The sequence below is a fragment of the Anopheles darlingi genome, chromosome 3 (assembly GCF_943734745.1).
Source record: "Anopheles darlingi chromosome 3, idAnoDarlMG_H_01, whole genome shotgun sequence".
NCBI lineage: Eukaryota > Metazoa > Arthropoda > Insecta > Diptera > Culicidae > Anopheles > Anopheles darlingi.
In genome coordinates this window covers 28,152,675-28,178,980 of record NC_064875.1, presented here as the reverse complement: position 1 = coordinate 28,178,980, position 26,306 = coordinate 28,152,675, and the positions used below count along the sequence as shown (strand labels likewise).

The 26,306-nt window shown below is 49.7% G+C and overlaps 7 protein-coding genes across 9 annotated transcripts in view; 2 read left to right on the top strand and 5 right to left on the bottom strand.

The window, feature by feature from the left end:
- Positions 1 to 12,760, bottom strand: part of LOC125957817 (calcium-transporting ATPase type 2C member 1) — a 51,711-nt gene extending 38,951 nt beyond the window's left edge. The window contains exon 1 of the mRNA XM_049690798.1: positions 12,468 to 12,760. The gene's annotated coding sequence lies outside the window, so the exon portion shown is untranslated. The remainder of the gene's footprint in view (positions 1 to 12,467) is intronic.
- A 180-nt stretch (positions 12,761 to 12,940) lies between these two features.
- LOC125957818 (uncharacterized transmembrane protein DDB_G0289901) lies at positions 12,941 to 16,835 on the bottom strand. Of its 3 annotated transcripts, none has more exons than XM_049690802.1 (5): positions 16,653 to 16,835; positions 16,339 to 16,466; positions 14,139 to 16,261; positions 13,887 to 14,077; positions 12,941 to 13,805 (listed from the first exon to the last, which is right to left on the bottom strand). In XM_049690802.1, exons 3-5 carry the CDS (start codon positions 16,128 to 16,130, stop codon positions 13,562 to 13,564), a joined length of 2,427 nt encoding a protein of 808 aa, XP_049546759.1. In that variant the 5' UTR covers positions 16,131 to 16,261; positions 16,339 to 16,466; positions 16,653 to 16,835; the 3' UTR covers positions 12,941 to 13,561. The 3 variants fall into 3 exon arrangements, with proteins under 3 accessions (XP_049546759.1, XP_049546756.1, XP_049546758.1); XM_049690799.1 differs by having other exon boundaries at positions 16,339 to 16,440; XM_049690801.1 differs by lacking the exon at positions 16,653 to 16,835 and having other exon boundaries at positions 16,339 to 16,631.
- A 277-nt stretch (positions 16,836 to 17,112) lies between these two features.
- LOC125956413 (FGFR1 oncogene partner 2 homolog) lies at positions 17,113 to 19,226 on the top strand. The gene is made up of 2 exons (XM_049688244.1): positions 17,113 to 17,575; positions 17,769 to 19,226. The coding sequence occupies exon 2, from the start codon at positions 17,828 to 17,830 to the stop codon at positions 18,800 to 18,802; it is 975 nt and encodes a 324-aa protein (XP_049544201.1). The 5' UTR covers positions 17,113 to 17,575; positions 17,769 to 17,827; the 3' UTR covers positions 18,803 to 19,226.
- Positions 19,227 to 19,297: 71 nt separating this feature from the next.
- Positions 19,298 to 22,175, bottom strand: LOC125956410 (ubiquitin carboxyl-terminal hydrolase nonstop). Its single transcript, XM_049688241.1, has 3 exons — positions 20,398 to 22,175; positions 19,897 to 20,321; positions 19,298 to 19,828 (listed from the first exon to the last, which is right to left on the bottom strand). The coding sequence occupies exons 1-3, from the start codon at positions 21,847 to 21,849 to the stop codon at positions 19,786 to 19,788; spliced, it is 1,920 nt and encodes a 639-aa protein (XP_049544198.1). The 5' UTR covers positions 21,850 to 22,175; the 3' UTR covers positions 19,298 to 19,785.
- A 71-nt stretch (positions 22,176 to 22,246) lies between these two features.
- LOC125956414 (NFU1 iron-sulfur cluster scaffold homolog, mitochondrial-like) lies at positions 22,247 to 23,384 on the top strand. The gene is made up of 2 exons (XM_049688245.1): positions 22,247 to 22,423; positions 22,502 to 23,384. The coding sequence occupies exons 1-2, from the start codon at positions 22,365 to 22,367 to the stop codon at positions 23,274 to 23,276; spliced, it is 834 nt and encodes a 277-aa protein (XP_049544202.1). The 5' UTR covers positions 22,247 to 22,364; the 3' UTR covers positions 23,277 to 23,384.
- LOC125956411 (protein artemis-like) lies at positions 23,317 to 24,684 on the bottom strand. Its single transcript, XM_049688242.1, has one exon. The coding sequence runs from the start codon at positions 24,659 to 24,661 to the stop codon at positions 23,402 to 23,404; it is 1,260 nt and encodes a 419-aa protein (XP_049544199.1). The 5' UTR covers positions 24,662 to 24,684; the 3' UTR covers positions 23,317 to 23,401.
- Positions 24,539 to 26,262, bottom strand: LOC125956412 (ATM interactor-like). Its single transcript, XM_049688243.1, has 2 exons — positions 24,743 to 26,262; positions 24,539 to 24,645 (listed from the first exon to the last, which is right to left on the bottom strand). Exon 1 carries the CDS (start codon positions 26,152 to 26,154, stop codon positions 24,952 to 24,954), a length of 1,203 nt encoding a protein of 400 aa, XP_049544200.1. The 5' UTR covers positions 26,155 to 26,262; the 3' UTR covers positions 24,539 to 24,645; positions 24,743 to 24,951.
- Between the last annotated feature and the right edge of the window lie 44 nt (positions 26,263 to 26,306).

Sequence of the window (26,306 nt, the reverse complement as noted above, 5' to 3'; positions counted from 1 at the left end):
AATTGGACGCGTTCCATGATCGGTGAGTGTTTTGCATCCGATAATGCCGACGCCAACCCATCACGTCCGGGTCCAGTAGAGAGGTCCGGCAGTAAAGGCGGAAAAAGGAACGGGTAATGTTCGAAGGTAAAAGCCGGCTTAGTTGCGAACCGAGCGGTCCGATTGTGCATCGGCACGAGCACAGGAACTGGACAAAATGGCAGATCTGTTTGATCCTATTAACGGCCCGGGACTGCGTCTCTCCCATTCCCGAATGTCCGAAAGCTTGATAGCTGAATCGAATACATTTAAGTAGTTCGCACAACACATAAGAGTTTTTCAAACGTTCTGAAAATATAAATAAAAAAACAGTTATTCACATTGTTGACAATAGCTTTTACATGTTTTACAATGATTAAAAAAAAATCAATCATCCTAAAACTCATCATTGCGATGCTTCACAAGCAATTTCATCCAAATCTCTACAACATTTCTAGTTCTGCAACATACTGAAGCAGTTATAAGTTTTAATAACTTCATGTTACAAAATACAATGCATTGCAAAGCTCCAACCTAATATCTGTCTGTTGCAATACTTTCCCGGGGGGATCGACATGATTTTACATTCTCATTAAAATGCCACTCGTATAAACGTAGCTTAAAATAAATTAACCAAAAGCTATTTAATTGCGTCCGGAACATCGGTACCGGCAATGTAATGAAATGGAATGGAATGAAAACAAACTCAATGGCCTCTCTCTTTCCCTCTCTATCCCCGTGTCTGGTAGTCCTTCTACCCGCGCGAATGGGACCAGAATCAACAGTCGCGCAGAAGCCCCATGTTTTGCACCGAACCCTTAGCCCTTTGGTGGCGTTTCCGGCGGATTATGAGCTCGAACGCTCATTACATTACACATCGGCGGGTGACCCTTGTCGTGGGCCGCCTGCAATCAACTAAATAGAATTTATTCCCCAACATTTACGCCCCTAAGTACCGCCGGCGCCAGCTCCGCCACCACCTGAACAAACTGTGTCCTCGTGTGCACGATCCGTGGGATGGATCGCGTCGCGTTGCGTTGTCCTCTCCAACGAGACCACTTGAACCGGAAGGACTCGAACGGTTCGCTGGTTTTGGGAGCGGAGAGGCCCCTCGATAGGCCCCCCCGGCGGGGTCTGATAGCACATTCTGTTTATCTTCTCGCCGGCAGCAGCAACAGCAATAACAATGAACCTGCGGTTCTCCGAAAACAGGACATCCGCAATGCCCCCGGAGTGGGTGACAGCAGCTTCCGCGACATGAGCGTCCCACATCTCCCCTCAACAAACAGCCGAATCGTGTCCGCATCGGCGTTCGCTATACATTTTTTTGTCACACAAAGTCTTTATCACAACGCTCCAGCGTCCATTTCGATGCCAATTCACGAGCCACATTACGGAGATGGTCGAGCGGTAGACGAGCATAATGTATGCTGCTACTGTAATGTTGATTCATTCCGTCATCATGCAATGCTAATATTTGACAGTGAGCACCGAGGCGAAGCATGTCCTTCCGCCCACTCTCTTTCTCTCTCTCTCTCTCCCACCCATGACTAAGCGGAGAGTGTGTCAGCAAATACGTGGTACTCGTGTTCCGAGAAGTAACGAAAGAATGACGTGGCCCGATTACAATGCGGACTCCAAGGGTTCTCCAAGAATTCGGGACTTTTTTCCACGAATTTTTCTGCCACCCTCTCAACGCACACACAAACACCCAGGCATGAAGGCAACCAAACGACGTCTGCGCCATGCGGACATGGATAATGCAGGATGATCTGGTGTCTGGTCTGGGTCTGGGGCGCTTTATCGGTCATTTCTCCGGAGTTCCGAGAATTAAACGATTCTTGTGTCGTTTGACGGTTGGACAACAATCGAATGGAGCTCGTCTAACCCACATTGTGCCAGTGTTTGAAGGATCGCTTTGAATTCAAGTGTTTTCGATTATGAATTATGAAAGCATAAGGACCACGTGATTGATTACAAATGTTGACGTAATAGCTATTAATGCTATCATGTTCATTAGCTGTCGGCCGGAGTTGCAATCTGTTTGGCTCATCATAAAATTAAAACACTGCATTCTATGTTTGTGAATATGTTTACTTTTTGTTTTGGATTTTTAATACATATTTCTATCAGTTCACATTCTCATACGGATTAACAGAAAACCATATGCTAGAATAAAAAATGGTTATATGGGTAATAATAAGTATATGGTTAAAATGAAACCATTCACAAATAACTCTCCGAAATGTATTTACAATTATGAAAAGTAAGACGTTAAATAATTTTTAATGAATAACCCACAAGCAATCTTATGCCAACTGGATCCGAACAATGGTTAAGAATAGGAATTAAGGAGTGGCCAACTTGAATTTTAAAAAAAAATGTTTAATGATGCCCTTTCTATCTCGTTTGTCCTAATACTTCTCGCCATGATTAATACCAAACAAACGATAATAAAACCCGTATTAAGGTTTAGATCCTTCTCAGACCCAGTACAGAAGAAATGGAAATTAATAATGGAAATTAAAGCATATCTTTCTCTCATTACTCATCCGCATCATGAACCAATTTAATGCCGATAAGCCATCCAACCAATGGTTACCGGGAAGCCACAAACCGCAAATTAAAATGAGCACCGAAGGAAAGGAAAATGTAGAAATAAAAATTGGCGATGTGATCCTTTCCTCATTTTCCAAATCCCCCCCCTCGTACAATCCATTGGAAAACCAAGCTTTGAAAAAATAAAAAGCCAAATATTAACGGAGCGGATTATTCCGCGGTTCTTTGCACACCCGATCTTTGGTGAAGCTTTTTGAGTCCCGAAAGCTACGCGGACTTTTTTGCCGGGATTTTCCACTCCGTTCAGGTGCAATGATGTCGATCGTCTGGCCAGGATTTTTGCAATTATTTGCCATATTTAGGGTGACATTGCGCACGACATTGTAGCGTTCGTTTAATGGTCGATGCATGCGGAATGGTTGATTTGGTGAAGCAAACATTGTATACTCTCGATGTCTACCGTAAAGTGGCATAAAATGTGTGTGTAAACATGGAAAACAAACGAACACTCTACATCTACGTAGCAGGGACGCCGGGGGGAGGGAGGCACACGGTGGCCATTTCATCGCGCAGGAATCGCGAAACTCATGCTGAACACATTATGGCGAAAAATCGATGTAATCGTGGGCTCTCTCTCCCTCTTTCTCGCTTGAGCCCTTTTATTCGCGAGAACGGATGCTAAAAGCTTAAACAAAAAGGGACGTAAAGGACCCGGCAACGGTTGTGCAGAAGGATTAAACACCGCACCGCACCAGCATCGACCGGATACACGTGCCGTTGTATCACATAGCGTTAAGCATCACGACAACAGTGTGGTCCACAGAGAGCGAACCCGAATCGGCCTCTCCGGTCGCCGACTGGCGGAAACGAAGCCGAAAATATTATGGACACAAAACACAAATTGCCGGAAAGCTGTACCGGATATACTGGCACCATCACTACCACCACCACCACCAACACCACCAAGCGGTAGTGGTCCTAGTGTTCAGGGTTCATTAAGCACGACCACCATCAGTACCGGCACAACGGCAGCAACCGTGTACATTGCGTTGGAACGTTGCCTTTACCATGGGGGTTCTGCTCTCACCCCTTTGAGTGTATGTTTAAGGTGATGAGCGCTTAAGACCGGTCTATTCAGCATCCGAAAAACGTAGGGGATTCCCCTTTTACTCTTACTTCTTTCACGACCAACCGCATCCGCTCGAGACCATCCAGCAAAACGCACATCAAAGCCAAATTTTCGTTAACCACAAATCCTTTAACTCCAACCGTGGGCCACCACCGCCCAGCAGATCAGCGGAGCTTGACGTAGGGCAGCTAAAACTTCACTTGTGCACCCGTATCTGGAAAGCTGAATTTGGGAGTTTACCCCACCTTCCAAGGGAACTTTTCTCGTTGGGATCCGTCGTCTTCATGGGCGCACAGTTAACGACCTGTTTAAGGATATGTTCGGGGTAAGGGTGCGACTCCGGTGGGGAAGATAATTCAAGATGTTGATAGATAAGGAAGCCAGTTATGAACTGGTAAGCCACGACTGCGCCAGTACTGCCGACATGTTTAGGTAAATTTGCTATTTATTTATTTACCGTTACATTAAAGGGAACCGCTTTCTCTCCTATAATTATTTACAATTAAATCTTCACGAAAGGGTGTTAGATGGATGCTATATTTATCTTTGTAAGGACCGGCTGTCCCGTTGTTTTATTATCATGGAGTATTACAGGAACGTGTACTATTCAACTTTGATTCTATTGCTTGCTATTGTGGCTGAGGAATACTCCTTAAACTTCTTTAGTCTAGAAGCAAATACAGCGCTAAGGTGGTTAAACTGCTGTAAGACGATCCTCCAGAATCCTCGAGTTTTCTCCCATCCAATCAGACTTTCTATTTAATCCCTACGGATAGTCCCCTCGGAAGGTCCGCTCAAATCAATGGACCCATCAAGAGAATGGGATTCGAGAGTGGAAAGCACTTAAAATGTTTCCGTTTACACAAAAGGAAAAAAAACTGCAAGCATTACTCTATTCAAGCCAGTCGACGTCAAAGGGCCACAGTGGCCGGTAGTTAATGGTCTATGAAAAATGGGTTTATAGCACGGTTTATAGGCCCCGGAGTTCATCTTCTGCCCAGATGAAGAGCTCATCAACTGCAAACGCTCGGTACTAACCGGTGAAAGTTCTACTCGCGACAGTAGCTAAGGAAACTTCGGAACATTTGGCAAAATCTGATAAATGCTACTGCTCGGTAGTTGAAGAATCGTTTTTTGTCCAGAAGAATCTACATTACTCTCAGTCTGTCTCTGTGCCACCATAACATGACATACACGAGAGGAAGGAAATGTATGCAAATGAAAATGCATGAGTTTTCCCAAGACTTTCAGACACTGCAGCACCAAAAAAAAGACAACAAACAAACAAATCATGCAAATGTGCTACCCCTTCCGAGCTGCTTTTGGGATTATCACCCCCAACAGCAGCAGCAGCAGCAACAACAACATCCAATATCCTGGAAAGGACGAAAACACACAATACTAAAAAAGTCAAAATCCCATTAACGTCAGCAACAAGCCAGACGGGAGGGAAGACGGAGCGGAGAAGAAGTAATTCGCGGGGAAATGCATATTAACACAACCATCGAGCCTTACCTGCTGACAGGTTCAGGTTGGCTTGTTGGCGAACAGACAGTAGTCTACGCGGCACGGGAGAGGAATATACTTAACACAAGATAAAGGCATAAAGAAGACTTCTTCAACATTGTTCCAGGCACGGCAGCTGTATGCAGACAGGCTGCGATGGTGCTACTGGTACTATTCCCACGGACTACGGACTATCCTTCTAAAGGAGCCACTCTACAGGTAAAGTGCGCTGGTTCGGTATATAATGTTGCCATAGCGATGTAAACAGTATGGATGCATCCGCACCGTGCGTAAATATATAATGCTCGTCTTCCGCGCTCCGGACACGCCGGACCATGGTTAATGGCAGTGCATCGATTTTCGTTTGGTGAGTGTAGTGTATCACGACATTATTTCCAACACCACGCTCTGGGAAATCAATCAATAGTGTCCGTGGTTCGCTCGGTTCATCTTCCAAGAAACAGACATAGGAAGACATACAGAATACAGGGTAATTCCGATCGATTCCCGGTTCGTTGCTTCAGACTGGAAATGACACAGCGGATATGAGCCATGGTTACGGCAGCTATAGCTCCTGAAGTAATTGACTTAAACTCACTTGTTGCTCTGTGTAGAACCAGCTAACTTTTAAAAGTTCTCTGTTCATGGAACTGTTTAATTGAGTGACACCATTTAGGATAGGAGCAGAATCCAGATCGAAAATGGAATGAAATGCAGATGAAAGACAGTTTTCGAAGAATCTGTTATTTGAAACAGAAATTTAATAATCTGTAGCTAAGCTACAAAAGGAATGCAGATTACATTCCAGAACAAAGGACACATTTTTTGTAGTCGTCTGTGTGAAACTTGGAACACGAAGCTCAGGAACATGGGGAGAATACATACAAAACGATATACAACAACTGCATCGAAAATTCTTGAGCTTTGCACGAACTGTCAGCAATAGCTCTCTAAAACATAGAGCAAGCTCATCCTTGAAACCATTGAATCGTCGTAAAGCGTCCATAAAATCAATCATTTGGTCCAAAAACCAAAGACCGATACACACCGATATACAAAAGCACCCTTCCGCGTACCTTCTTATCGCCCTAAAGTCAATGATCGCATTGAAAAATCACGCAAATAGTAGCTTACGGCGTGAATTTTTATTAATTTGCGGCACGCAATCATAGTTGCGTCGTGATTTTAGCCGGTACCATTTCCTATTCCAAACCGGCCGCTCACTGGCAAAATCGACATCCGCGGATTCCAAACTGCGAACAACTAATTGGATCCACTCACGCACATACAGTCGGAGAAGCGTGGCCTTCCCGAAGAGTATACAATGTTTAAAAGAATTCAAGAGGAGTTTCGCAAAAACAGGGGAGGGGAGGGAGCGATCTTGCGAATGAAGTTGTTGAACCATCATCCATCATCATGACGATGGCTTTCCTAAGGACAAAGACGAGGAATTCAGCTATTGTTATTTCAACGTATAAGCCTCGCGTTTAAGCCAGTCATGTCTAGACTAGCTAGACATTCCGTTAAAGGCAACATAACTATGTATTCTAAAATCAACATCATCTCTTGTCGCCACTCTTCACTGCCTTAGGTGGCACTCCAATCGAACACGGTTTTGCTATATCACTTAGTTACGCCAAACAGGGATCTGGTTCCGACCAGCAATTATAACATCCCTGCGGCAGTAGCTTCTTGGTAACAGAGCCGGAGCGATTACGATCGCCCGTAGCATAGCGTACGGCAACACTTACGTACCGTTATCATCCGCGAAGATCGCATCCTGACCGGTGTGTGGTGTATAACTCCTAGGGCACATGGGGGTGCAACACCAATGACACTCGAACGAACGAGACGAGCAGTAGATTGGATAGAGATAATTGTTCAAAGTGAACTGAAACCACCATGAACCCTCATCCACTGTAAAAGCTAACCAAAACGTAACGCTTGGTTGCGTTCGGTAGCACAGTCTCGGACGGGGTGATGTTAATGGTGGTCGGGCTTACATTAAATGAGCCCGTGTGACACCGCTAGCGAAATGGAAACGTGATTTTGATAAGAACCACCGGCATTGTGGCCGGGTCGAACAGGGTTGGAATGGTGCTAATTGAATGAAGTTTTCACCGCCCCAACCCCAGACAACCCTTAATCACTAGCATTCTAATCAACGCATACGTCAATTGTCGTGGATTCCTTTCTCATGTCGACGTAGGCACGAACAAACGAACCGCATACCAGTTTGCTTGATTAATTCAACTTATAAGAATCCGGTTAAGATGGATTAAAAAAACTCTTTGACGGCGATACTAAAACACATCACCACGTACGCAACGTATACCTTTTGGAGGAAATGCATTTCCTCGCTTCACCGTGAAAATTGTTTCAAACAGGAAAGAGGGCGACGTTGGTACACGTCATCCGCGGAACACAGCAACCACAGCCAACTAGTACGCGTCAGCCAGACAACAAAGAATTTTCTCGCAACGCTTGCAACGATTGACTGGCTGGGTAGATACTAAGAAAGTGGAAAGTATCGCGGATGAGTCACAGCACAGGAACGATATCGAGTCTCCCACACTTGTGGGAGGGACACCGTGTTGCGATTAGTGAAGTGCGTGAAAGACACAAATGTTTATCTGACCGCAATGCGGTCATCTCGAGCATAGATAACCATACCGGAGTGTACTACCCATGGGGTGGAGTGCCCGGGGACCTACACTTTATCAATCAACCGCACGAATCGTTGAACCTTCGCCCATCCGGGGGGTGATGTAGAAGCGTGCCGACAAAAATGCTCCCGATTCTTTGCTTTTCAATTCCCTGGCTATTGACCATTTGTTGGCAATCTTTTTGTTTGGCAGATAGGAGAAAGCCACTGATTGGCGCTTCGTTCCAGTTCGTTTGATCTCACAAAACGAAAAAAAAGGAAGCAAAGAAGCATAATCAACAAAATGAATGATAAAGAATCATTTCTTTTAATTAGGTCCAATGGTGAACCTACCGCAAACCTGCCGAGTGCGAACAAATAAACCGCAGCATCTTCGTGTCAGTATCAGTAGGCGATTGCGTAAACACACAGAGATGCAGTACACGGTGGCATGCAGGCATAAAATGAAGCGTTTAACCGGGGGTGACGAGTGGCACGAGGCAGAGGGCAAAATATGTGACCTTTGAAAAGTTCATTCTTTGTACGCCAATTATGTGGAAAATTTATGGATTTGACAAATTCGTAAGGCGTACTGCCTTATTGCAACTGAGTAGACCTACCGGCTTCAGAGCCCAGGAGCCCACAATAGATCCAACAATAGCGCACTCATCAACGGTATTATCAGTAACATAAGCTGACACTTCAGATACCGATTGGCTCTGGCCGGCGGTTTGGGTAACACTTGAGAAACTGCGTTGCGGTGACTCCTTGCTACCAGATAAGTGTTTGCAAAGTAGTACCTTACCTTACGACACTTAAGTTATGCCTCCTACCTTTAGAGCCATGCATAAATTTAGCGCGTTTCTGCTGATAAGCAGACGTTCGTAATTTGCGTTCATCACACACACACACATACGTGCACACAATCACAGAAAAAGAACGGTCCAGCGAGGTGATGCTCTACATAATACAGCGCCACACACAGAGTGCGTTTTGGTTTTTTTTTTCTGCTCAATCTCAAAATCGCTAACACTTTTTTGCAAAAGGGGCTACTGCGATCCTTCGATCATTAATGCCAAACGGTCCGTAACACCAACACAAAACACGTACACATTCACTTCAATTGGTTGCGGTCGGTTGCGCGATCTGCTAATCCGATCAAACCGCACACCATGAATCTGCAGCCGTCGGCAAACTGTAACTTTATCCGGTAGCTTCTCCGATTTCCCTGCGATCATCAGGTATAATCGACGATCACTACTTCCACTACAGGTGTGACAGCCGCGCGCTCTGTTTCCGCCGGTATTATTAATTCGCAATCGTATCCGGCTGGTTCGTTCAATTCATTCCGGTGGACAGCTTCGTTGTTGCTACCCAGCAAGGCGTGAAAATGTGTCGCTAATTGACGTAAGATCTTCTATTGCAAGAGTGTTGCACAATGCGTTTTATCGAATTGAGGGGATTTGACTTTGTATTATAAAGCAGATTCAGAAGAACAACCAGATGGTGCCCTGTTTAATCCTCTGTACAAACTAAAGAACCAGTATCAGCGCCGGTATACGAGGCAGGATGGACCAACTTTAGTTTAAGTATTGACGTGAATACTGTTGGATCTAAAAATTCGATTACTCCCAGGCTTTATGCAGACCTTTCTGCAGCCAAAGAGATAAACCGCAATGCTTATATCAGAAGAAGAACTACATCTGGAACTTCTTGAAGCGGTTGAGTACCGGCCATCAAACAGGAGAAAGTCAGGTAAACCAACGAAGCATTGATGCAACCATCGCAAAGCAATTAGCGGAACGCTGACCCCAATCCAATGGTTTAACCGGTGGACGAGATTTAGAACACGCGCCAGAAGTGCGATAGAAAGAAAGAGAGGAGGATGAGGAGGGAAATCGATGCTCCATGGCACGCAACAAGCACTACAGAGACATGCCAGCAAATTCGACCAAGTTTGTGGGACCCAAATCGACAAAACACTGCGGATTGTTAATGGGTGTGTATGGGTAGAAAAAGAAGGTGTGTGCGTGTGTTTGTGTAGCTCTGTATGTGGCCTGAAGAGCCAGGCTGTCGTGTCAGTGGACGGAAGGTGCTAGATACATTACTTTTTCCTTTTTCTGCTTTCCGGCCATGATTCCGGCGCTCTAGCGCTGGTACTCGGTGCAACGATGGCTTTTGACCGCCTTGTCCGGCAGCCTCGAAGCAAAACCAGCTGCAACTACTTGGTGTGCTGCCAACGCTGGCGGATTGAACCGACGGATCCCACCGATGACATCCACAGTGCGCGTCGGGGCACTAGATACCGCCCCCCGGGGACTCTGGTAGGGCCTGGGAAGGTCGGCGTATGGTGACGGGCTCGCGTGTTGACTCACGTGACTTCTTATCACTGCACCGGGACCTTCGAGAGACTCGAAACGAGGTCGCGAGAGCCACTTTTTTTCGGCCAAAACTATGTCACTTCCACGCAACGTTAGCCTTCACACAATTTGTGTGTGTTTTTCGCGAAAACAAGAAACACACGCACAACGCACGTAAACACATACACACACACACACACTAAGTGATCCAATCTGCACTGCCCCACCGGGCCCTTCCGAGGACCAACCACTCCACTCCACCGGAGAACCGAGCACTGTGCCACCGGTGGTCCGTACCGTGCGGTGGAACAAACGCTAGTGGGGAAAAGCGCTTTTGCTAGAATTTTCCTCTGGCGTTTATCCTTGCAATGGGGGATGGTCCATTTCTCTCCCACCTTGAGCGCTTTCGCTCTCTGGCACAAATTTTCCCGCAATCTGTTGCTATCTTTTTCCTTCCGTTGGCCCCTTTTTATCCAGAAGCACAAGGATTCGACCGTGCAACCCAAGGTTCGTCCAGGGGAGCGAAAAGGATGGTCCTAGACGAGTCCTTGCTGCGTTCGAGAGAGAGCGTGCGCAGAGATTCGAGAGGGAACCATACAAACGGAGAAATAGTAGTAGAGATAGAGAAAAGATACTAACAGTATCGTGTCGATTGTGACATAAGGAACAAAGAGAGCCACGCTTCCACTAGGAGTCGAGGTTTCCATGAAAAGCTGCAAGAGAGAGGAAGAGAAAGAGAGAGAGAGCGATGGCGAGAGAAAGAAGCAGAGCACGGAGTACATCCTTGTCGTTGAGAAACGGCTACTAGAGAGCAACGACTTTTTAGTGCGTGTTTACCGGAAAGATATAAAGCGTACTGTCAAAATGTATTAACTTTTCATTTCATTTTTGTGCGGACACCTGCCACCAAGAGTTGCGTTAATTGAAGCTAAAAATAGGAATTAAACATAATTAAGACCGCAAATGTGTCGAGTTGATTAGAGCTCTAATAAACACTCGCACACGACAACACCTGTAGCATCATTGGGATAATAACGGGGGAAAGTAGAAGCAAGATGCGCAGAGTCGTGTCGATGCAAACGGCCAGACAAAAAACACTTGTAATTCCCCCCTCTTTCTCTCATCGCTAAGGGCAGCTCACCGGTATGGCAGCGTCATTAGCGCCACGATCATCGTCAGCGGATTGGGACAGCGATTCGTAGTCACCATACAGCCGGTGCCCGGTCATACCAGACCGGCCAGGTAAAACTCCACCGACAAGCCGGCTTAGCGAACTACCGATCGCCGTCACGAGTCGCTCCGGCATGATGATGATGATAATGATGATCGTCGCCGTCAGCCAGATCACTCCTGAGGCGGTCTATGTCCGGCCACACAAGAACACACGGCAGATACACGGAGAGACACACTTGCTCTTCTTCTTGGATAGGTCCTTCACTTGCCACGCGATATACGAACGTGGGGCATGATCAACGCGTGACGAGCAACCACCAAAACCATGGACGCGATCGCGATCGAGACGAATGGCGATCGTCGAGGGAAAGGGCGCTCGATTTAGGTCCGATGGAATTGCTCCACGTAACGGTGCCAATTATGAACTGGCAGCCGCGGCATCGCATCTCTGCCGCGGTCGTCGCGGTGAAGCGCGTTCTCCCTAGTGCGATCTCCCTCACGCTCATACGCAAATCTGATGCGGTCCCCCCATTTCTCGTCCTCTCTCTTTCTCTCTTTCTACCATGTTCAGTTCCACATTCGGTCCGCTCTCGATCCCCCCATTCCGAGCCCTCTTCAAGAGCAGATCAAAAGAAGGATCTCGCGGATCTGCCAGCAGAAGCTGTGGAGGATGGAACACAATCTGTTTCTTTCACGGTGGATGGCTGCGACACACGTGAGCAGTAACAGCGCACTGCGGTTCCAGATTTTGTTAGCGATTTTTCAGCCAACTATGCAAAAAAGAGGAAATATAACCGAGTTTTGATGGAGCAGCCTCGAAATTGCATTATGCGAGGCGGATTTGGAGCTTATCAACTGAAAGCTATCGTTCGCCTATTACAATGTGGCTCACGTTTGCAAATTTCCCTCTTTCGTGGCCACCGCAATGATTTGGAGGTTTGAGTAATTTGGAGATTTGTAGACGTGTAGCGACCGTGATTGCCGGCCAACAGCGTTGAGACCGGACCGGTTAATGATTTGCACAATATGCTGTGATTTTCCAGCATTTTCTCTTTTGTTGTTATACGGAAATACATACACAGCGGGATAAAATCGATGATCTGGAGCCGATGGGTGGCCGCCTGCTGCTGTCCGTTCACCGGGAACAGCTGGGTGGGGAGCGTCGTGGCAGACGCACAGATTTTTCGGCCCTTCTCCTCCTCCTGCTGCTCCACCGTCGTCCAGCACAGAAATCACAAACGTGTGTACACGACACTCTTCACTTCACCGGTAAACCGATTCGCGTTGTAACTTGCGATAGCTACACTTCCTGGAGCGGTCCAGGATACTCCAGCTAGTCCTTGTTGCTCGGTCGTCGCCCGCACTCCACTCCACCCGAAACCCCGCAAAAAAGGGTTGAACAACAACAAAAGGCTCCGCTGGACTGGATGCGAGTGTGTGCGTCGTACACTTTTCGGTTTGTAAAGCACGGAATCGTATGGGACACGTCAGACACGCTACGCAACCGACGTTGCGATTGGCGCATTAAAAACGGTGATCCGAAGATTTGAATATATTTGTAGCCTTTATTCGTTTCGGTCGTCGCCCCCCAGTTTCGCAACTGCTTCCACTCGAAGATAAATGATAACATCACAATATTCAAATCAATTCAAATCACATCGTGGTAGCTCCTCCGTCAACAGGCGTCAATGATTTTTCGGAGTTCAATTTCACCGCGCGGTGTTTCTTCGATCCTTTCGTTCTCCTTGGTTGTTGTGCAGTGAAAGGATTGCAAAGGATCGCGCCACTAACTCACTTCCCCTATCGAGCCTTGTTCAGCGCACCATCCCGTTGCCCACCTTGCTGACCCTCCTCGAACCCTGTAGTGTGGCTGATTAAGCGATTGCAGCAGAGAGTGAGACGAATGCGTGTGTAAGCGCAGAGGGAGATTGAGTTGCAGAGACATATTTACGAGGATTTAAGATGATGCATAGCGCTAAAGCTAGCCTACAGGTATATGTAATATTCACACAGTATGCCTTCACTCCACCCGCGACAAACCCCCGACGTGTGCCGGATTGCGGGTGGTTTTTGGGTTTTCGGTTTTGATTTTACAAGCTTCGTTTTACTTCGGCAATCCGATTTGACCAGTACGATTATGAGGCCCCCATCATTTCTGCGGGGTTTAGGCTTTTACAATGCCGGACCGAGAGCATCATCATCACCCTCGTCATCGTCGTCGTCGTCGTCATCATCATCGTCACCATCGCCATCGTTGTTTCCATCGTCGCCTGCTCTGTGGTGATAGGTTTCACTGATCGACGCACCGATCCGTGTCCCAGAACCTTCGCCGTGCGTCCCCGGTGAGAACGTGCCATTGAAACTCTCGATCTCGTTTGCCATTGATCTTAGATTCTCGACTCCACTCAATAGTTGCCTGAGGGAGATAGAGAGGCGTGACAAAACGTAAGCACCAACTAAATAGTTTCAACTGAGATAGACGAACCGGCGGACTTACCTGAGATTGTTTTCTGCAGAAGCGGCCGCCTGTCGTAGAGCCAATGTTTGAGAGCGCAGAAAACGTGACGTTTGATGCGGCGAATTGGGGCTGCCCCGTGGTAATGCACTGGCGCCCGCACCAGTACCCCCAATCGCACCTTCGCACTCCTTGAGCCGTTCGTTCTCACGCCTCAGTGTCTCTAGTTCAGCCTGAAACAAGAATGGAGCCGTAGAAAGAGCAAACCTCACTCCTCCTTCCCCTCGCACTTACGCTCATGCCGGCAAGCTTCTGTTTCAGCCGCTGCACTTCCGCTTCAGCGGTGGCGGCCCTCGATTTCGCCAGCATAAAACTGTTGGCGTTCGATTGAGTAGAACCACTGCTACCACTGGTGGTGGTCAACGAATGATGATGGTGGGACTGCTGCGGTCCCGCCAGTGATACCATCGTTTCGAGATCCCGCTCCAGCTCCCGAATACGCCGGCTCTGCTCTCCGACCGTACGCCGGCTGCTATCGAGCTCGCGGCGCAATCGTTCATTCACCATCTGCTCCATCTCGAGCCGGTTCTGATAGTGTAGTTCTCGTTGATGTTGCTGCTGTTGGTGTTGCTGCTGCTGTTGCTGTTGCTGCTGTTGCAGACGATGATGGCTCGCTCGCTCATCCGAACCGGTGCCGTGTGGTGTATCGTGTGTAACGTCAGCTAACCGCCCGGATGAGTGAATTGGCCCATCGGAGAGGAAATCCGGCAGACGGTGGATTTTATCGGCCGTACCTGCCGATGCTGCGGATGCCAGTGGTGGCGATTGACCACCAGGGTAATAGTATGGTCCGCCGATACCGCTTCCAGGGTCTAGATTGCCACCGTTCGCTCCACCTTCCGTCAGATCGGGTGGCAAATCGGCAGACGGAGTAGGCGTGATGCGTCGTTGTGTCCGATCGATTCCAGCGTTCCCAGTGGCTGGATCCAGATCCAGCGGTAATGTACCGGTTGCTCGTGAACGACCGGCACCGGCACCGCCGATACTGCCAGTCAAATCAAACGGCATATCATTCAGTAGCGCCGGTTGCACATCACCCCTTCCTACCGAATCACCAAGACCGTGTTCGAATTCTGCCAGCACCGGACCACCGGAACCACTTGCACTCCGGGAACCGGCACCCTTTGGTAGGGTATTGTACCATTGCTCCATGACAAGATGATCCTGGACAAAATCGGGCAGAGCGGCGGAGAACTCAGCCGACGCACCCACCAGTCTGCCACATGATCCAACTCGATCATCGTCCTCCACAGCACCGATACCATCACCCACCAGCCCATCCCTATCCGGACTATCGGGATCGATGTCATAGTGGGAGTATGATCGCTGCACGTAACCACCAACGCCCGTCAACGAATCATCACCGATCCGTTCACCATCCCGCAGTCGACCGGAGCAGAAGGAACTGTTACTACGGCTCGTATAAATTCCACTGCCACCACCGGTGTTACTACCGCCACCGCCACCACCACCAGGTCGTGAAAAGCGGAGCTCATCGGCCGCAAAGTCCGAGAGGCTCGACTGAGAATCGAAAGATGGAAAACGGGGTGATCGCTTCATCTTCGACTCGCTGCTAAGCGTATTCACTGACTGGAACTGGGGAATTTTCGGTCGCGCACCGGTCGTCGTCGAACTGACCACGTGCAGCGAGCTCGTTGTAGCCGATTTCGAAGGTGACCCCGTACCGGCCACGCTACTGCTGCTACTGGTGGTAGCGTTAAGGGACGCTGGGATCGCGAAGCCGGACGTATCATTACCGGCTCCGCTCACTAGAAGAGCGTCCGCTGACATTCGCTCGCCATCGTTCGATATCGTGCCGTGGCCATTGATGTTGGAAGTGCTCCGGCTATGATTGATGCTACCATTGGTACTGATGCTTGCTATTCCACCGCTGGTCCCAACAGTTCCACCGCCGTTGCTAGTGTGATGATTGTGAGAACTGGTTCCAGAGCCGCCACCACCACCACCACTACCACCACTGGACAGTGGACCATCCCATTTGAGAAAGTGCTTGAAGGAGAAAGGATTCTCCTCACGACGTGGCACCTCTGCCGGTGCAGGTGCAGCGCTTTGTTGTTCGCTAGCGCTCTCACTGGTTTCTATGGACGAGCTTGGCGCGGCAGCAGCAGCACCCTTGCTGGTAGCCGAGCACGCTGAAGATGATGCTGCTGACGAGCTTCCGGCAGTTAGTTCATCCGTGTTAATATCATTGTTATCATTTGCCATTCCGGCTCGTGCGCGTGTTGGAGCGTAAGCTCCCCTGGGGTGCCAGCCACAAGGAGCACACCGAAGTACTTTCGCCCCGGGCCTTCCTCGATGAGCAAGAGGGGGGGTACACTTTCCCCCAGCAGTCCGAGCTACGGCAGAAAGAGGGAACAGAAACGGTGCATTACTCGTGGACTACTTAGAGATTTCCAGGGACTGGTCTACCTACCTGTGTTGTGCGAGTTTCGCGAGATTTTTTCGGGAGCTGACGTACTCGACTCTACGCTGTGACCACTCTTCACCGTTCTCGCGAGTCCGGGATGCTGTGGACCTGGGTGTGGAGGAAGGACACCGTTACTGTAATGCCAGGACCGGGAACATCACTGAATTCTATGTCATGTTCGTCGAGTTAAGACCAATGTTCTGCACCGAAATCCCAGTCATACAACACCGAGGCTACTATCGTCAGAGAATGACGACGTAGTGTGCTGTGCGCTCGGGGTTTCCAAAAGTAGATTTCTTTTTGTGTTAAACTTAGCTTACACGGGGCAGGCGGTGGGGTGCGGCCGGGGTGTTGGGGCTACTAGGGACCTTTTCCTTTTCAAACTCTCCACGACCGACCGAAGAACCGTGGCCACTACTTGAGTTGGTTTAGCGTTTTTTCCTCCTCTCGCGTTCCGTGATTTCTTTCTTCGTCTCTCGTCTTCGTCGCCCTCCTCCTCTCAACCAATCTTTTCAAACTTTTTTTTATTTTGACAGTTGATGTGTTTTGACAACGAGAGTGCGTTTAATAGACTCGGAGTTGCGGCAAATCGATTCCCTCATCAGCATGGAACGCGGTATTTTATTGCATTCGAATTGAAATTACTTCTGGATCGTGAATCTTGAATTATGCCCGTCCAAGAACTCCATTTGGCTTATTGATGCGATGCTAATCCTGCTCATTCCTAGTTTACGCGGGTCACCCTGTTGGCACACGGAAACTCTCGGTTGACAGCTGGTCCCAGTCCAGGAGCCCCCAGCCACCACCCTCCCCTTGTGTGTAATCTCGTTGAAAAACACTCGACCAAATCTCTTCCAATTATCTTTCTTTCGAGATTTTCCCAACACCCACGAAAGTAGTAGCTGCAAGTGCGAAAGAAGAAGCGGAGGAACAAGCTTAGCGGATTGCAGTATTCGCGGGTCCGTTCTGCGTTCTACTTTGCTTCTCGAACCAGTTACGGCTTCCTCCTGGATTGTGCAAGCCGTTTCGATTGCAAAAGAGGACAAAACGAGTGTAGCAAGGTGGAACCACAGTAGACCAAACGAGAGGCGGTGGTCAAGCGATGTGATTGTCCTCATCCCCCAGGACAGGTTTCTTCCGAGATCCTATTCCGGCAGTGGTTCTCACTCGTGAATCGCAAGGAACTTCGGTGGGAGGACGGGTCTACAATTACGTGGCGACGGTGGGCAACCGAGCAGCGAAGGTACAACGCGTTTGTTTGGTAACGCATCGGTTGGTCTTTGGAATGCGGAAGCATGAATGGAGCGTTCCACCTGCGTGTGTGCGCGTGTGTGTGTGTGTGTTTGTGGGTTTGGGATACTATCTAGGCCAATTGGTTGTTCATACAAAACGAATAATTAAATCCCGATCCTCTTTTCTCTCGCACCCCGTTCTAGGCAGGGCACTGGAAAAGAACGCTCGTTCTCGTTCCGCAGACTAGCCACTGGTGCGCAACATGTCGGTCACGTTCGAGCAGATTATACTGGATGCGAAGCGGATCGCCAACCGGTTGAAGGATCGTGAGGCGCTGGGCGATGCACTGCTGCTGGAGTCGGAATCGGTCAACAAGCAAATTGAATCGATGCGCCAGTTCCAGGATGATATCGACATCCTGAATCGACTGGCACGCGAACGTTCCAACAACCAGCTGATCACGATCATACACCAGGAGAACCCGCAGATACGTGAAATCCAGCAGGAGAATCGGCTACTAAAGGCGGCCCTCGAGGATCACCAGCATGCACTCGAGCACATCATGTCCAAGTACCGTGAGCACACGCAGGCCAAGATCCTTAACACGAAGGTGAACTTCGTTGAGGCATACAGCCGGCATCACCAAGCGGCCGACATCGAGCGGCGGGACCAGATGATCCGTCAGCAAACGGCGAAAATCCAGGAGATGGCCGCGGTGATGCAACGAGCCTCCCAGCTCGACGAGGAGAAGTTAAACCACGAGCAGGAGGTGCTCAGCCGGCTCGTAACGGAGAACAAGGGTCTGCGCGAGTTGCTGGAAATATCGCGCAAGTACGGCTCCGGTGGTCAGAAGATGCTGGTGGATGAAAAGTCCACGCAAACGGAAAGCTGCCTACTCGAAGAGTTAATAGAGGCAGCGGTAAAAGAAAGAGCGACTGCGACCACCAGCAGCAGCAAAGCCACAGAGAAACCAACCACGGACACCACACGTTTGGATGCGAAAGTTCCTGCTACCGAGCAACATTCGTCCGCACCCGTGGTCAGCGAGGGAACGTCGACCACGGCCACCACTAGTACCAGCACTACCACCAGCACCAGCACCAGCACAGGCACTATAAAGAACAGCAGCGGTTCAGCGACGAGCACAGTGGAATCGACGACTACCGCTGTCGCTGTTGCTGCTACTACGGCGATCACGGTACCAGCGACGGTTCCGGCCACCACTACCAGCTCGTGACGCGATTCGGGAGAATGTCAGACATCGGTTCTGTTCTGCTGCCAATCGGCCATCCTGTAAGCGGGCCCCCTTCCCCCCGGGGGAGTACGTCATCGCATCAAGCATCGCTCGCCAAAGTAGCTGCTCCCACTCTGTCTCTGTCTCTTCAGCATCATGAGCACCATTGTCGTCGTCTACGTCGTCATCGTCGTCATGGTTCATCACCGTTCACTCCTTACACTCTAGTTTCAACAGTAATGCAGACCAGGTAACATCGATCGACTGCCGGTTCGGACTGCAACACCACCATCCGCGCCATCTAAATGGCCACTTCCTATGAATTGAAGGCGCTTGACGGATATCGCAGGATCTAGCATCGTTCCCCTTTTTCATCGGGGGCAACTGTCACGGGCGCAATCTGTCGAATAAATTTGTTATTTTCTCAGTTTTGTTTAAGAACCAATCTGTGGCTGTCTCTTCGTCCGCCAGGATTCGCTCTGGATTGCATTTGTTGTCTTTCCTCTCTTTATTCTGCTTCGTTAGGAATTAGTGGTTATCTCAATCTTCGGCTTTCTCTCTCCCTTCGTCGTTCCCTTCGCTCGCTCGGGTAAAGCGGCCTCGGGAAATCTCCATTGAAAGCAGATCCAGTATATCCTGGTCGTTGACTTCATTACGGTCGGACAAGTGTACAGGGGCAGATGGGTGCGTTTAACGTGTTTATCAAACGCAAGAGGAAAGATTGCATGTTTAAATAAATAATAATGAAAAAATAAAGAAACCCAGAAACTGTGTTGGGTAAATCGCAAATGGATTGAAGAACATAGATTTAGGGGCTAGTACGGTACACGAGATGGCCCAAGGCTGTACCAGGGGAACCGAAGGAAAGGAAAATCTTAAAAAGCAAATTGGGGCGACCGGAACAGCGGTCGTCTGTCAGTTATGCTGTACCAAAATGCCGCACGCACTTATCGAAGAATACTTTCCGCCGAATGGCAGCGTGCGGTTTACTCGTACTCTAGAATCTTTTTATGATAAAACAATAGATAGCTGAAAAGAAGAACGGAAATGTACCGATTAGTGACTGGTAACGGATGGCGCATTATGCTGACCCTTACCCTTCACTGTCGAGGACCTGCTTCAGGGTTGCCGTGGTAATGATATGATCGTCACACTTTACCCAGATGTCTTTCTGATGGCGCACGTACGCCGTGTAGTGACCAGCGTCGAGCGTACCGACGTGATTGATAACCGCGTACAAGGAATACCGGAAATCGGCCGTATCACTAGTCGTTACGGTTTGATGGTGTGAGCTTCGTGTCGCTTCGTTCACTTCCTCCATCGTACCGCTGCCGGATGTGCCTGGTGCATTCGGACCACCCCGCTCGGTGGCACCACCAGCTCCGTTGGAGGCGACGGAGTGATTTTGCTGGTGATGATGATGATGATGATGGTGAGGATCCATTTTCTTCTTTTGCGACATGAACGGTGTCATGTCCAGCTCGGACGGGAATGAGATGAAGGTGGATATTTTTTTATCGATCTAAAAGAAAAGGATAAAGTTGAAAAAGGGAACACTGCGGTCAATGATCGCTGTGCGCTCGCGCCGCGATACTAACCTGACTAGAGTGTTCGAAGCGTTTTAAATGGAAGCTAGCCACGATCGGTAAGGTGCGCATCGAGAGCTGCTTGGTCGATTCCTGGTAGCTCATGCAGCTGCTACACTTGATCTTGGCACTCGAGCCGAGATGTTCGGCACGAGTGAACCGTTCGAGGCAGTCGATAAGGGATTTCGGTGGACCACCGTACCCACCCGTACCGGATTCGCCCAGATCCAGTGAAATGTCCCAGAACGGATCGATTGTCGTCGAAACGCCGTTGCACGCCTGACACACAACATCACTCTGTAGGCCACCGGTAAAGATTTGATCGATAATACAGCTACACTGGGCCGGGTTAGGATCGGGCTGTGATGCCCGGTGCGCTCCGTCACGGGTTCTCGTGGCGGTACATGACGCCGCAGTTGTACCAACTGTTGCTGCCGGCGTTCCCGTTCCCGTGGCCACGGTGCTGGCTGGTGGCAGTGTAGCTGCGGGTAAAAGCAGTGATTGTGAATGATGCGCGACCGAGGACGATGATTGCTGGGATTGCGGTGCCTGAGCTGTGCTGCTAGTGCTGCTACCGTTGCCACCCAACCGTTGCTGCTGCGTTCCATGCGTCTTCGATTTATCGGTGGCCGCAGCAGCAGCAGCAGCAGCAGCATTCGCTGCCAGTTCGCTCATCGAGATCTTGCAGTGCCGGTGTAGCACATCAAGCGTGGCAATGAAGAACTCGTGCGCATCCTGCTGCTCATAGCCGGCTAGATGGCGAGCGTGATTCCAGATGAGATGCAGCAACCGATGCAGCGACAGTGGGCCCCGCTCACCCGAGTAAAACTCCTGGAACAACCGAGACACCTCACACACGAGACACTTGGCTGCATTCGTGGTCGTGCACTCGTGCAGCTCGGAAAGAAAGTAATCCCGCAGCAGCGGCGTATGGATGAGGGCCTGCACGATGCAGTTCATGAAGCAGGTCGAACCAAGGTTCAACAGCCCGCGCAACCCAATACTCGTGAAGGCGGTTACGTGGCGCCGCTTAGGATTCTTCAGCAATAGCTCAATCTCGAGCTGCGACGGGCTCCAGGGGCGCCACGAGAGACTTTTGTTGAGACAGTGGGCCTCCCGGCGTAGGTGGCGCTCGGCGATCGCTTGGCACTCGCGGTGATAAATGAGGTCCTGGCACTGATAGCAGTACAGCATCCCGTAGCACAGCTCCAGCGCAATGTAGTGTTTTGTCTGCTTGTAGTGCTCATCGATGTGGGCTCCCTTGCAGCCGAAGTAGATGCAGTGCAGGCAGGAGAAGAGCTGTGGTCCGGAGCTGCCACACTTGTGACAGAGACAGGACAGGGCCTTACGGCGCCGCGCCTCCCGGCTAATGCACGCACTGAAGCACGCATGAACGACGCTGAACGATTCTAGTCCATACTCCTTCAAATAGGCCTCAAAATGCACACAGCCCGACTCGCCCATACCGTCGCGGAAACCGGAGAACTACAAATAAAATCTTCCTTCCACACGATCACAAACGGGGCACGGGATCGAGACAACAAAAAAGCTCAAAGGATCTTGCTGCTCCTGCTGCTGCTGGCCGGAAACACACGTCGTCGTCGTCGTCCACCTTTGGGAAATCGGCCCGCTAGTCGAAGGTTACTATGATTTGCGGTTTCTTCTCCTGGTAAACGCCAATTCTGGTTCGCCTCATGTTCCCGGCCGTGGTAGAGTTTTTGGTAGTCGCAGAATTCCACGGCAATAAAAGGATTCACGTCTTGCACTACCGCATAGGATCGGAGCGGTGCGGAAGGGAGGTGAAGGGGAAACGCCGACCCCGGGATGACAACAACAAGCAGAAGACGCAGCGAAGAAGAATAATCCCATGCAGCAAACGGCTCATGCAGCAAAATAGTTGATGTAAACAAATCGTGAATTCTCACAATCACCTTTTTTATCAAAACCAGTTCTGTAAATCGTGTAAAACCTATAGCAAAATGTTGAGTGGCACCGGCAAAGCTAGGACATTGGTGCGACTCGCGGGATCAGCAATCCGGTAGGTATTTGCCGCTGTGGAACCAAACGACCGGCTTACCAAACTTCCTAAACATCTGTTCCCCTTTTCTACTGGCAGTCAAAAGGCGGTTTGCAATTGCGCTGCAGCGTACGGCACGGACGTGTTCCGGAACAGAAACTCAGATGGCATGCTTGGACGAGTGTTACTACGTAACCCTAGCGCTCCGGTGATGCAGTGGAAACGGACCATGTTCATACAAACGCAGGACACACCGAACCCGCACAGTTTGAAGTTCCTGCCCGGCGTTACCGTTCTGGATGCCGGACAAACGATGGATTTCCCCAACGTTTCGTCCGCCCAGTGTAGCCCACTGGCGAAGCTGCTGTTCCGCATCGAAGGTGTACGCTCCGTATTTTTCGGAGCCGATTTTGTCACAATATCGAAGGTGGAGGATGCCGAGTGGTCCATCATTAAGCCGGAAACGTTCGCCGTGATAATGGACTTTTTCGCCAGCGGTCTACCGGTGGTGACCGGGGCTAACCCGAACAACAGCACGCAGATCAACGAGGATGACGATGAGACGGTGCAGATGATCAAGGAGCTACTGGATACCCGCATCCGGCCGACCGTGCAGGAGGATGGTGGAGATATCATCTTCATGGGCTTCGACGATGGGGTGGTGAAGCTGAAGATGCAGGGTTCCTGCTCCTCCTGTCCGAGCTCGATCGTGACACTGAAGAACGGGGTGCAGAATATGCTGCAGTTCTACATCCCCGAGGTGGTGTCGGTCGAGCAGGTAACGGATGAGGTAGACAAGATGGCGGAAACGGAATTCTCGAAGCTCGAGAAACAGATTCGCCAGAAGGATGAGCAATCGAATGAAAAATCTTGAATCATTTGTTATGTAAGATGATGCTCCTTGGTCTTACGTTTTAGCGTAATGTGTTACCGCGCTGTACTCATGTGTTAGTAGAAAATAATAAAAGCCCGTTATAAAGTACATCCATTTCGGAAATGCTAGAGCTTTATGTTAGGTTCCTGCCGCAAACGTTTCGGCAATCTATGGTACATTTCGTCCTCTTCCGACGACTGGTCAGAGGCTCCAAGATGATCTACGGTAAGACAGGATACAGTATGCCTAGCCTTGTAAATTAATCTATCTAAATTCAAACACGCATTCGGATCAACCGGATTGCTACTATTTCCCTTTTCTGCCGGTGCCGAATCGTCGAGAATGCTACTGAGGCATTGTGTTTTACGAAGCAGGTCGTTATCATCGGTTACCACATTTAACCGAACATCCCGTACGTGTGGTTTCAGTAGCTGGAGAAATTCCGCCAGTTCACTGCAGCTGGCATGGTTGGAGTAGCAAACGTGGAACAGGCGTCCTCCCGCTTGCCAGTATTCATCGTTAGCTGTTAATCCACGCCAACGTAGCGCAGACGGGCGTATAGTTCTTACAACGGAAGCAGCTTCCGTTTCATTCCCGTACGACTGGCACGCTAGGCTTGATCGGCCTCCACGAGTCGCCGTCCCTTGGCATGCATGTATTCTCACCGTAGTGTCATCGGTCAGTACTTCGGATAGGGCGGGAAAGTGTAGTAGTGGCGCACGCTGCTTCTCGGACACGTGAATTTTTTCCTGCATCCGTTCGTATATACTGAGGAACAGATCTTCCGAACCACAGTGTGCTGGGAGCCACAGGGACACTCGGTTCCGCTTATCTTCAGCTAACCACTCTGAGCATAGTGCGACGATTTTCTCCGTCGATTCAATCCGCGTGGGGAAATGCTTGTAATCCTGATTGAGGAAGGTGCTATCGAGGTAAACTATCTGTGGTCGCAGCGAACGGATCACGCTGGTATTCCCGTGTCCCTGTGACAGTCGAAAATCTCCCGTATAAAGGATGCGTTCAGTGGTTGTCTCGAAGAAGAACATTACAGACCCGGGACAGTGCTCGGCGGCGATACTGCGTACCGTGAGTTCATATTCCTCCTCTCCGGGTTCCGCCGGATGGATGGTTAGCGTGACCTGCTCTCCGATGGCCATGGTTCGTACCCGGGGTGCATGCTGGGGAAAACGGTGCCTGATAAAAACTCCAGAAACGGGACTCAAGAATAACGGTCCGGGCAGCACATCGTCCAACTCTAATCCTCGCATGTGATCGGTGTGGCAATGGGACAGGAAGAAGGCAGAAGCTTGCTGCCGTTGCTCCGGTTCGAAGCGGTCAATAGCTATTCCTGGAAGTTCCGGAATTACACCTGGAAAAGTACTCATTCTTAACACGGATCCGGATGTGATCGAGGATACAAAAACAACACCCCCCCCCCCCCCCCCTCTCCATCTTCCTTTACTCACCCTGTCAAACCGTTTTGGATTTTTGGACTTGCGTGTACACCTTCAGATTCACGAGTCAGGGCTACCGTTAACGGTTTCTTCGGTTCTCTCTACGTTCTCCAATTTGTAGTTGTGAGAATTCATTTTCTTTTTATTTTAACTACCGGCCATCTACCGCTATCACGTGAATCACCTCGAGAGACAACCCTGATTTAGTTGAGCCCTGATTGTTAAGAAAATCGTTTCCATTCGAGGTGTGGAAATTGTGAGACAGGCTTTTCCGGTGCTTGAGTCTGCTTGCAGTTACTGATCGGCTGTTCCGATTCGGTTCCATCTCCACCAGTGGTCGCTCTCGTATAGTCGCCGTCGTTGCTGTTGGTGCAGCTGAAGCTGTCGATATCGAAATTGGTTTGCGTTTCGGTCGAAACGAGAAAATCGCCAAACGATTCACCCGTACCGTCCTCGCTCCAGCAGGTTTGTGTTTCGATCGTCGAGAGGCCAAGATCGGTCAGTAGTCCAGCTGGCATGTCTGAGGTTTGCGTGCACATATGCGTATAGGAAAGCATCGGATCATGCCGATTGATACCACTCGTCAGCATAACATCGATAAAATCAGTTTGCGTCTCGGTACAGACTACGGGTGTGGAAGTCTCGTTGTCGCTCGGTGGAGCGATACCCATCAGTGAAACCGAGAACAGTGGCCGACCGGTTGGTTCGACCGAGTAGAGATCAGTTGCAGTGACTGCAGCATTCACGGATGCTGCTGGTGGCTGGTCATAGTTATAGAGAGCCTGTTCAGATCTGCGCGACTGAGTTGTCTGTGTGCCTCGATCCGTAAGATTGTTCACCGTTTGAACTGCGACACTTATGGTCCCTCCTGTGGTGGTCGGAGATTTTGGACGTTTCCTAGCTTGTCGAGACGCCCCTGCTGCTACCAAGTTTTGGTAATCGTGACCTTTACGGCGAGCATGCGTAAGCAAAGCCTCCCGGGAACCGTAACTGGCCGAGCATTGGTCGCAGGTGAAGGTTCGACCACAGGACTGCAGGTGGTGTCGAAGGTAGCTTTCCGTGGCAAACGTTTTCTCACACCGCGTACAAACGACCGTCCGTTCTTCGTGGACCTTGAGAAAGTGTTGCTTTAAGCTCCGGAACGAGAGAAAATGCCGTGCTCCGTTCGCTTCTTCGAGGGGTTTCTGATGGTAGGGACAGTGTAGCGATGGACAGTAGAAGTACTGGCTCCCCTCCGGTGGCCGATCTCGATTCCGCTCCAGCTTGTGGCGTCGCACGACGTGCAGCTGCAGGTGGGCCGCATTCCGGAACACTTCGCCGCAGTTACCGATCGCACAGGTGTACATTTTACTGGCCAGTATTTCCTCCCGCGACAGGAACACTTTTGCGATGGCCGGCATGGCTCGAGCGGACTCGGGATTCATTGCAGAATCCTAAGTGTTGGACTAGAATATCGGAGGATACCGGAAATTAGAGAAAATCCGGAAAAACTCACCGAGAGCGATCGGCGGTTTGATTGTAAACATTTTGTTCCAGTGCTGCCAGTTCATCACTGCTTTTCCGTCATTAGTGCTGT

Coding starts and splice junctions, on each gene's coding strand:
- LOC125957818 (XM_049690802.1), bottom strand. CDS start 16,130: ATGGCAAATGATAACAATGATATTAACACGGATGAACTAACTGCCGGA. Junction 14,078..14,138: donor AGAAGCTTGCCGGCATGAGC/GTAAGTGCGAGG, acceptor TTCTTGTTTCAG/GCTGAACTAGAGACACTGAG. Junction 13,806..13,886: donor TCTGCAGAAAACAATCTCAG/GTAAGTCCGCCG, acceptor TATCTCCCTCAG/GCAACTATTGAGTGGAGTCG.
- LOC125956413 (XM_049688244.1), top strand. CDS start 17,828: ATGTCGGTCACGTTCGAGCAGATTATACTGGATGCGAAGCGGATCGCC.
- LOC125956410 (XM_049688241.1), bottom strand. CDS start 21,849: ATGGGCGAGTCGGGCTGTGTGCATTTTGAGGCCTATTTGAAGGAGTAT. Junction 20,322..20,397: donor GCTTCGAACACTCTAGTCAG/GTTAGTATCGCG, acceptor CTTTTCTTTTAG/ATCGATAAAAAAATATCCAC. Junction 19,829..19,896: donor CAGGTCCTCGACAGTGAAGG/GTAAGGGTCAGC, acceptor TCTTCTTTTCAG/CTATCTATTGTTTTATCATA.
- LOC125956414 (XM_049688245.1), top strand. CDS start 22,365: ATGTTGAGTGGCACCGGCAAAGCTAGGACATTGGTGCGACTCGCGGGA. Junction 22,424..22,501: donor CTCGCGGGATCAGCAATCCG/GTAGGTATTTGC, acceptor TTCTACTGGCAG/TCAAAAGGCGGTTTGCAATT.
- LOC125956411 (XM_049688242.1), bottom strand. CDS start 24,661: ATGAGTACTTTTCCAGGTGTAATTCCGGAACTTCCAGGAATAGCTATT.
- LOC125956412 (XM_049688243.1), bottom strand. CDS start 26,154: ATGAATCCCGAGTCCGCTCGAGCCATGCCGGCCATCGCAAAAGTGTTC.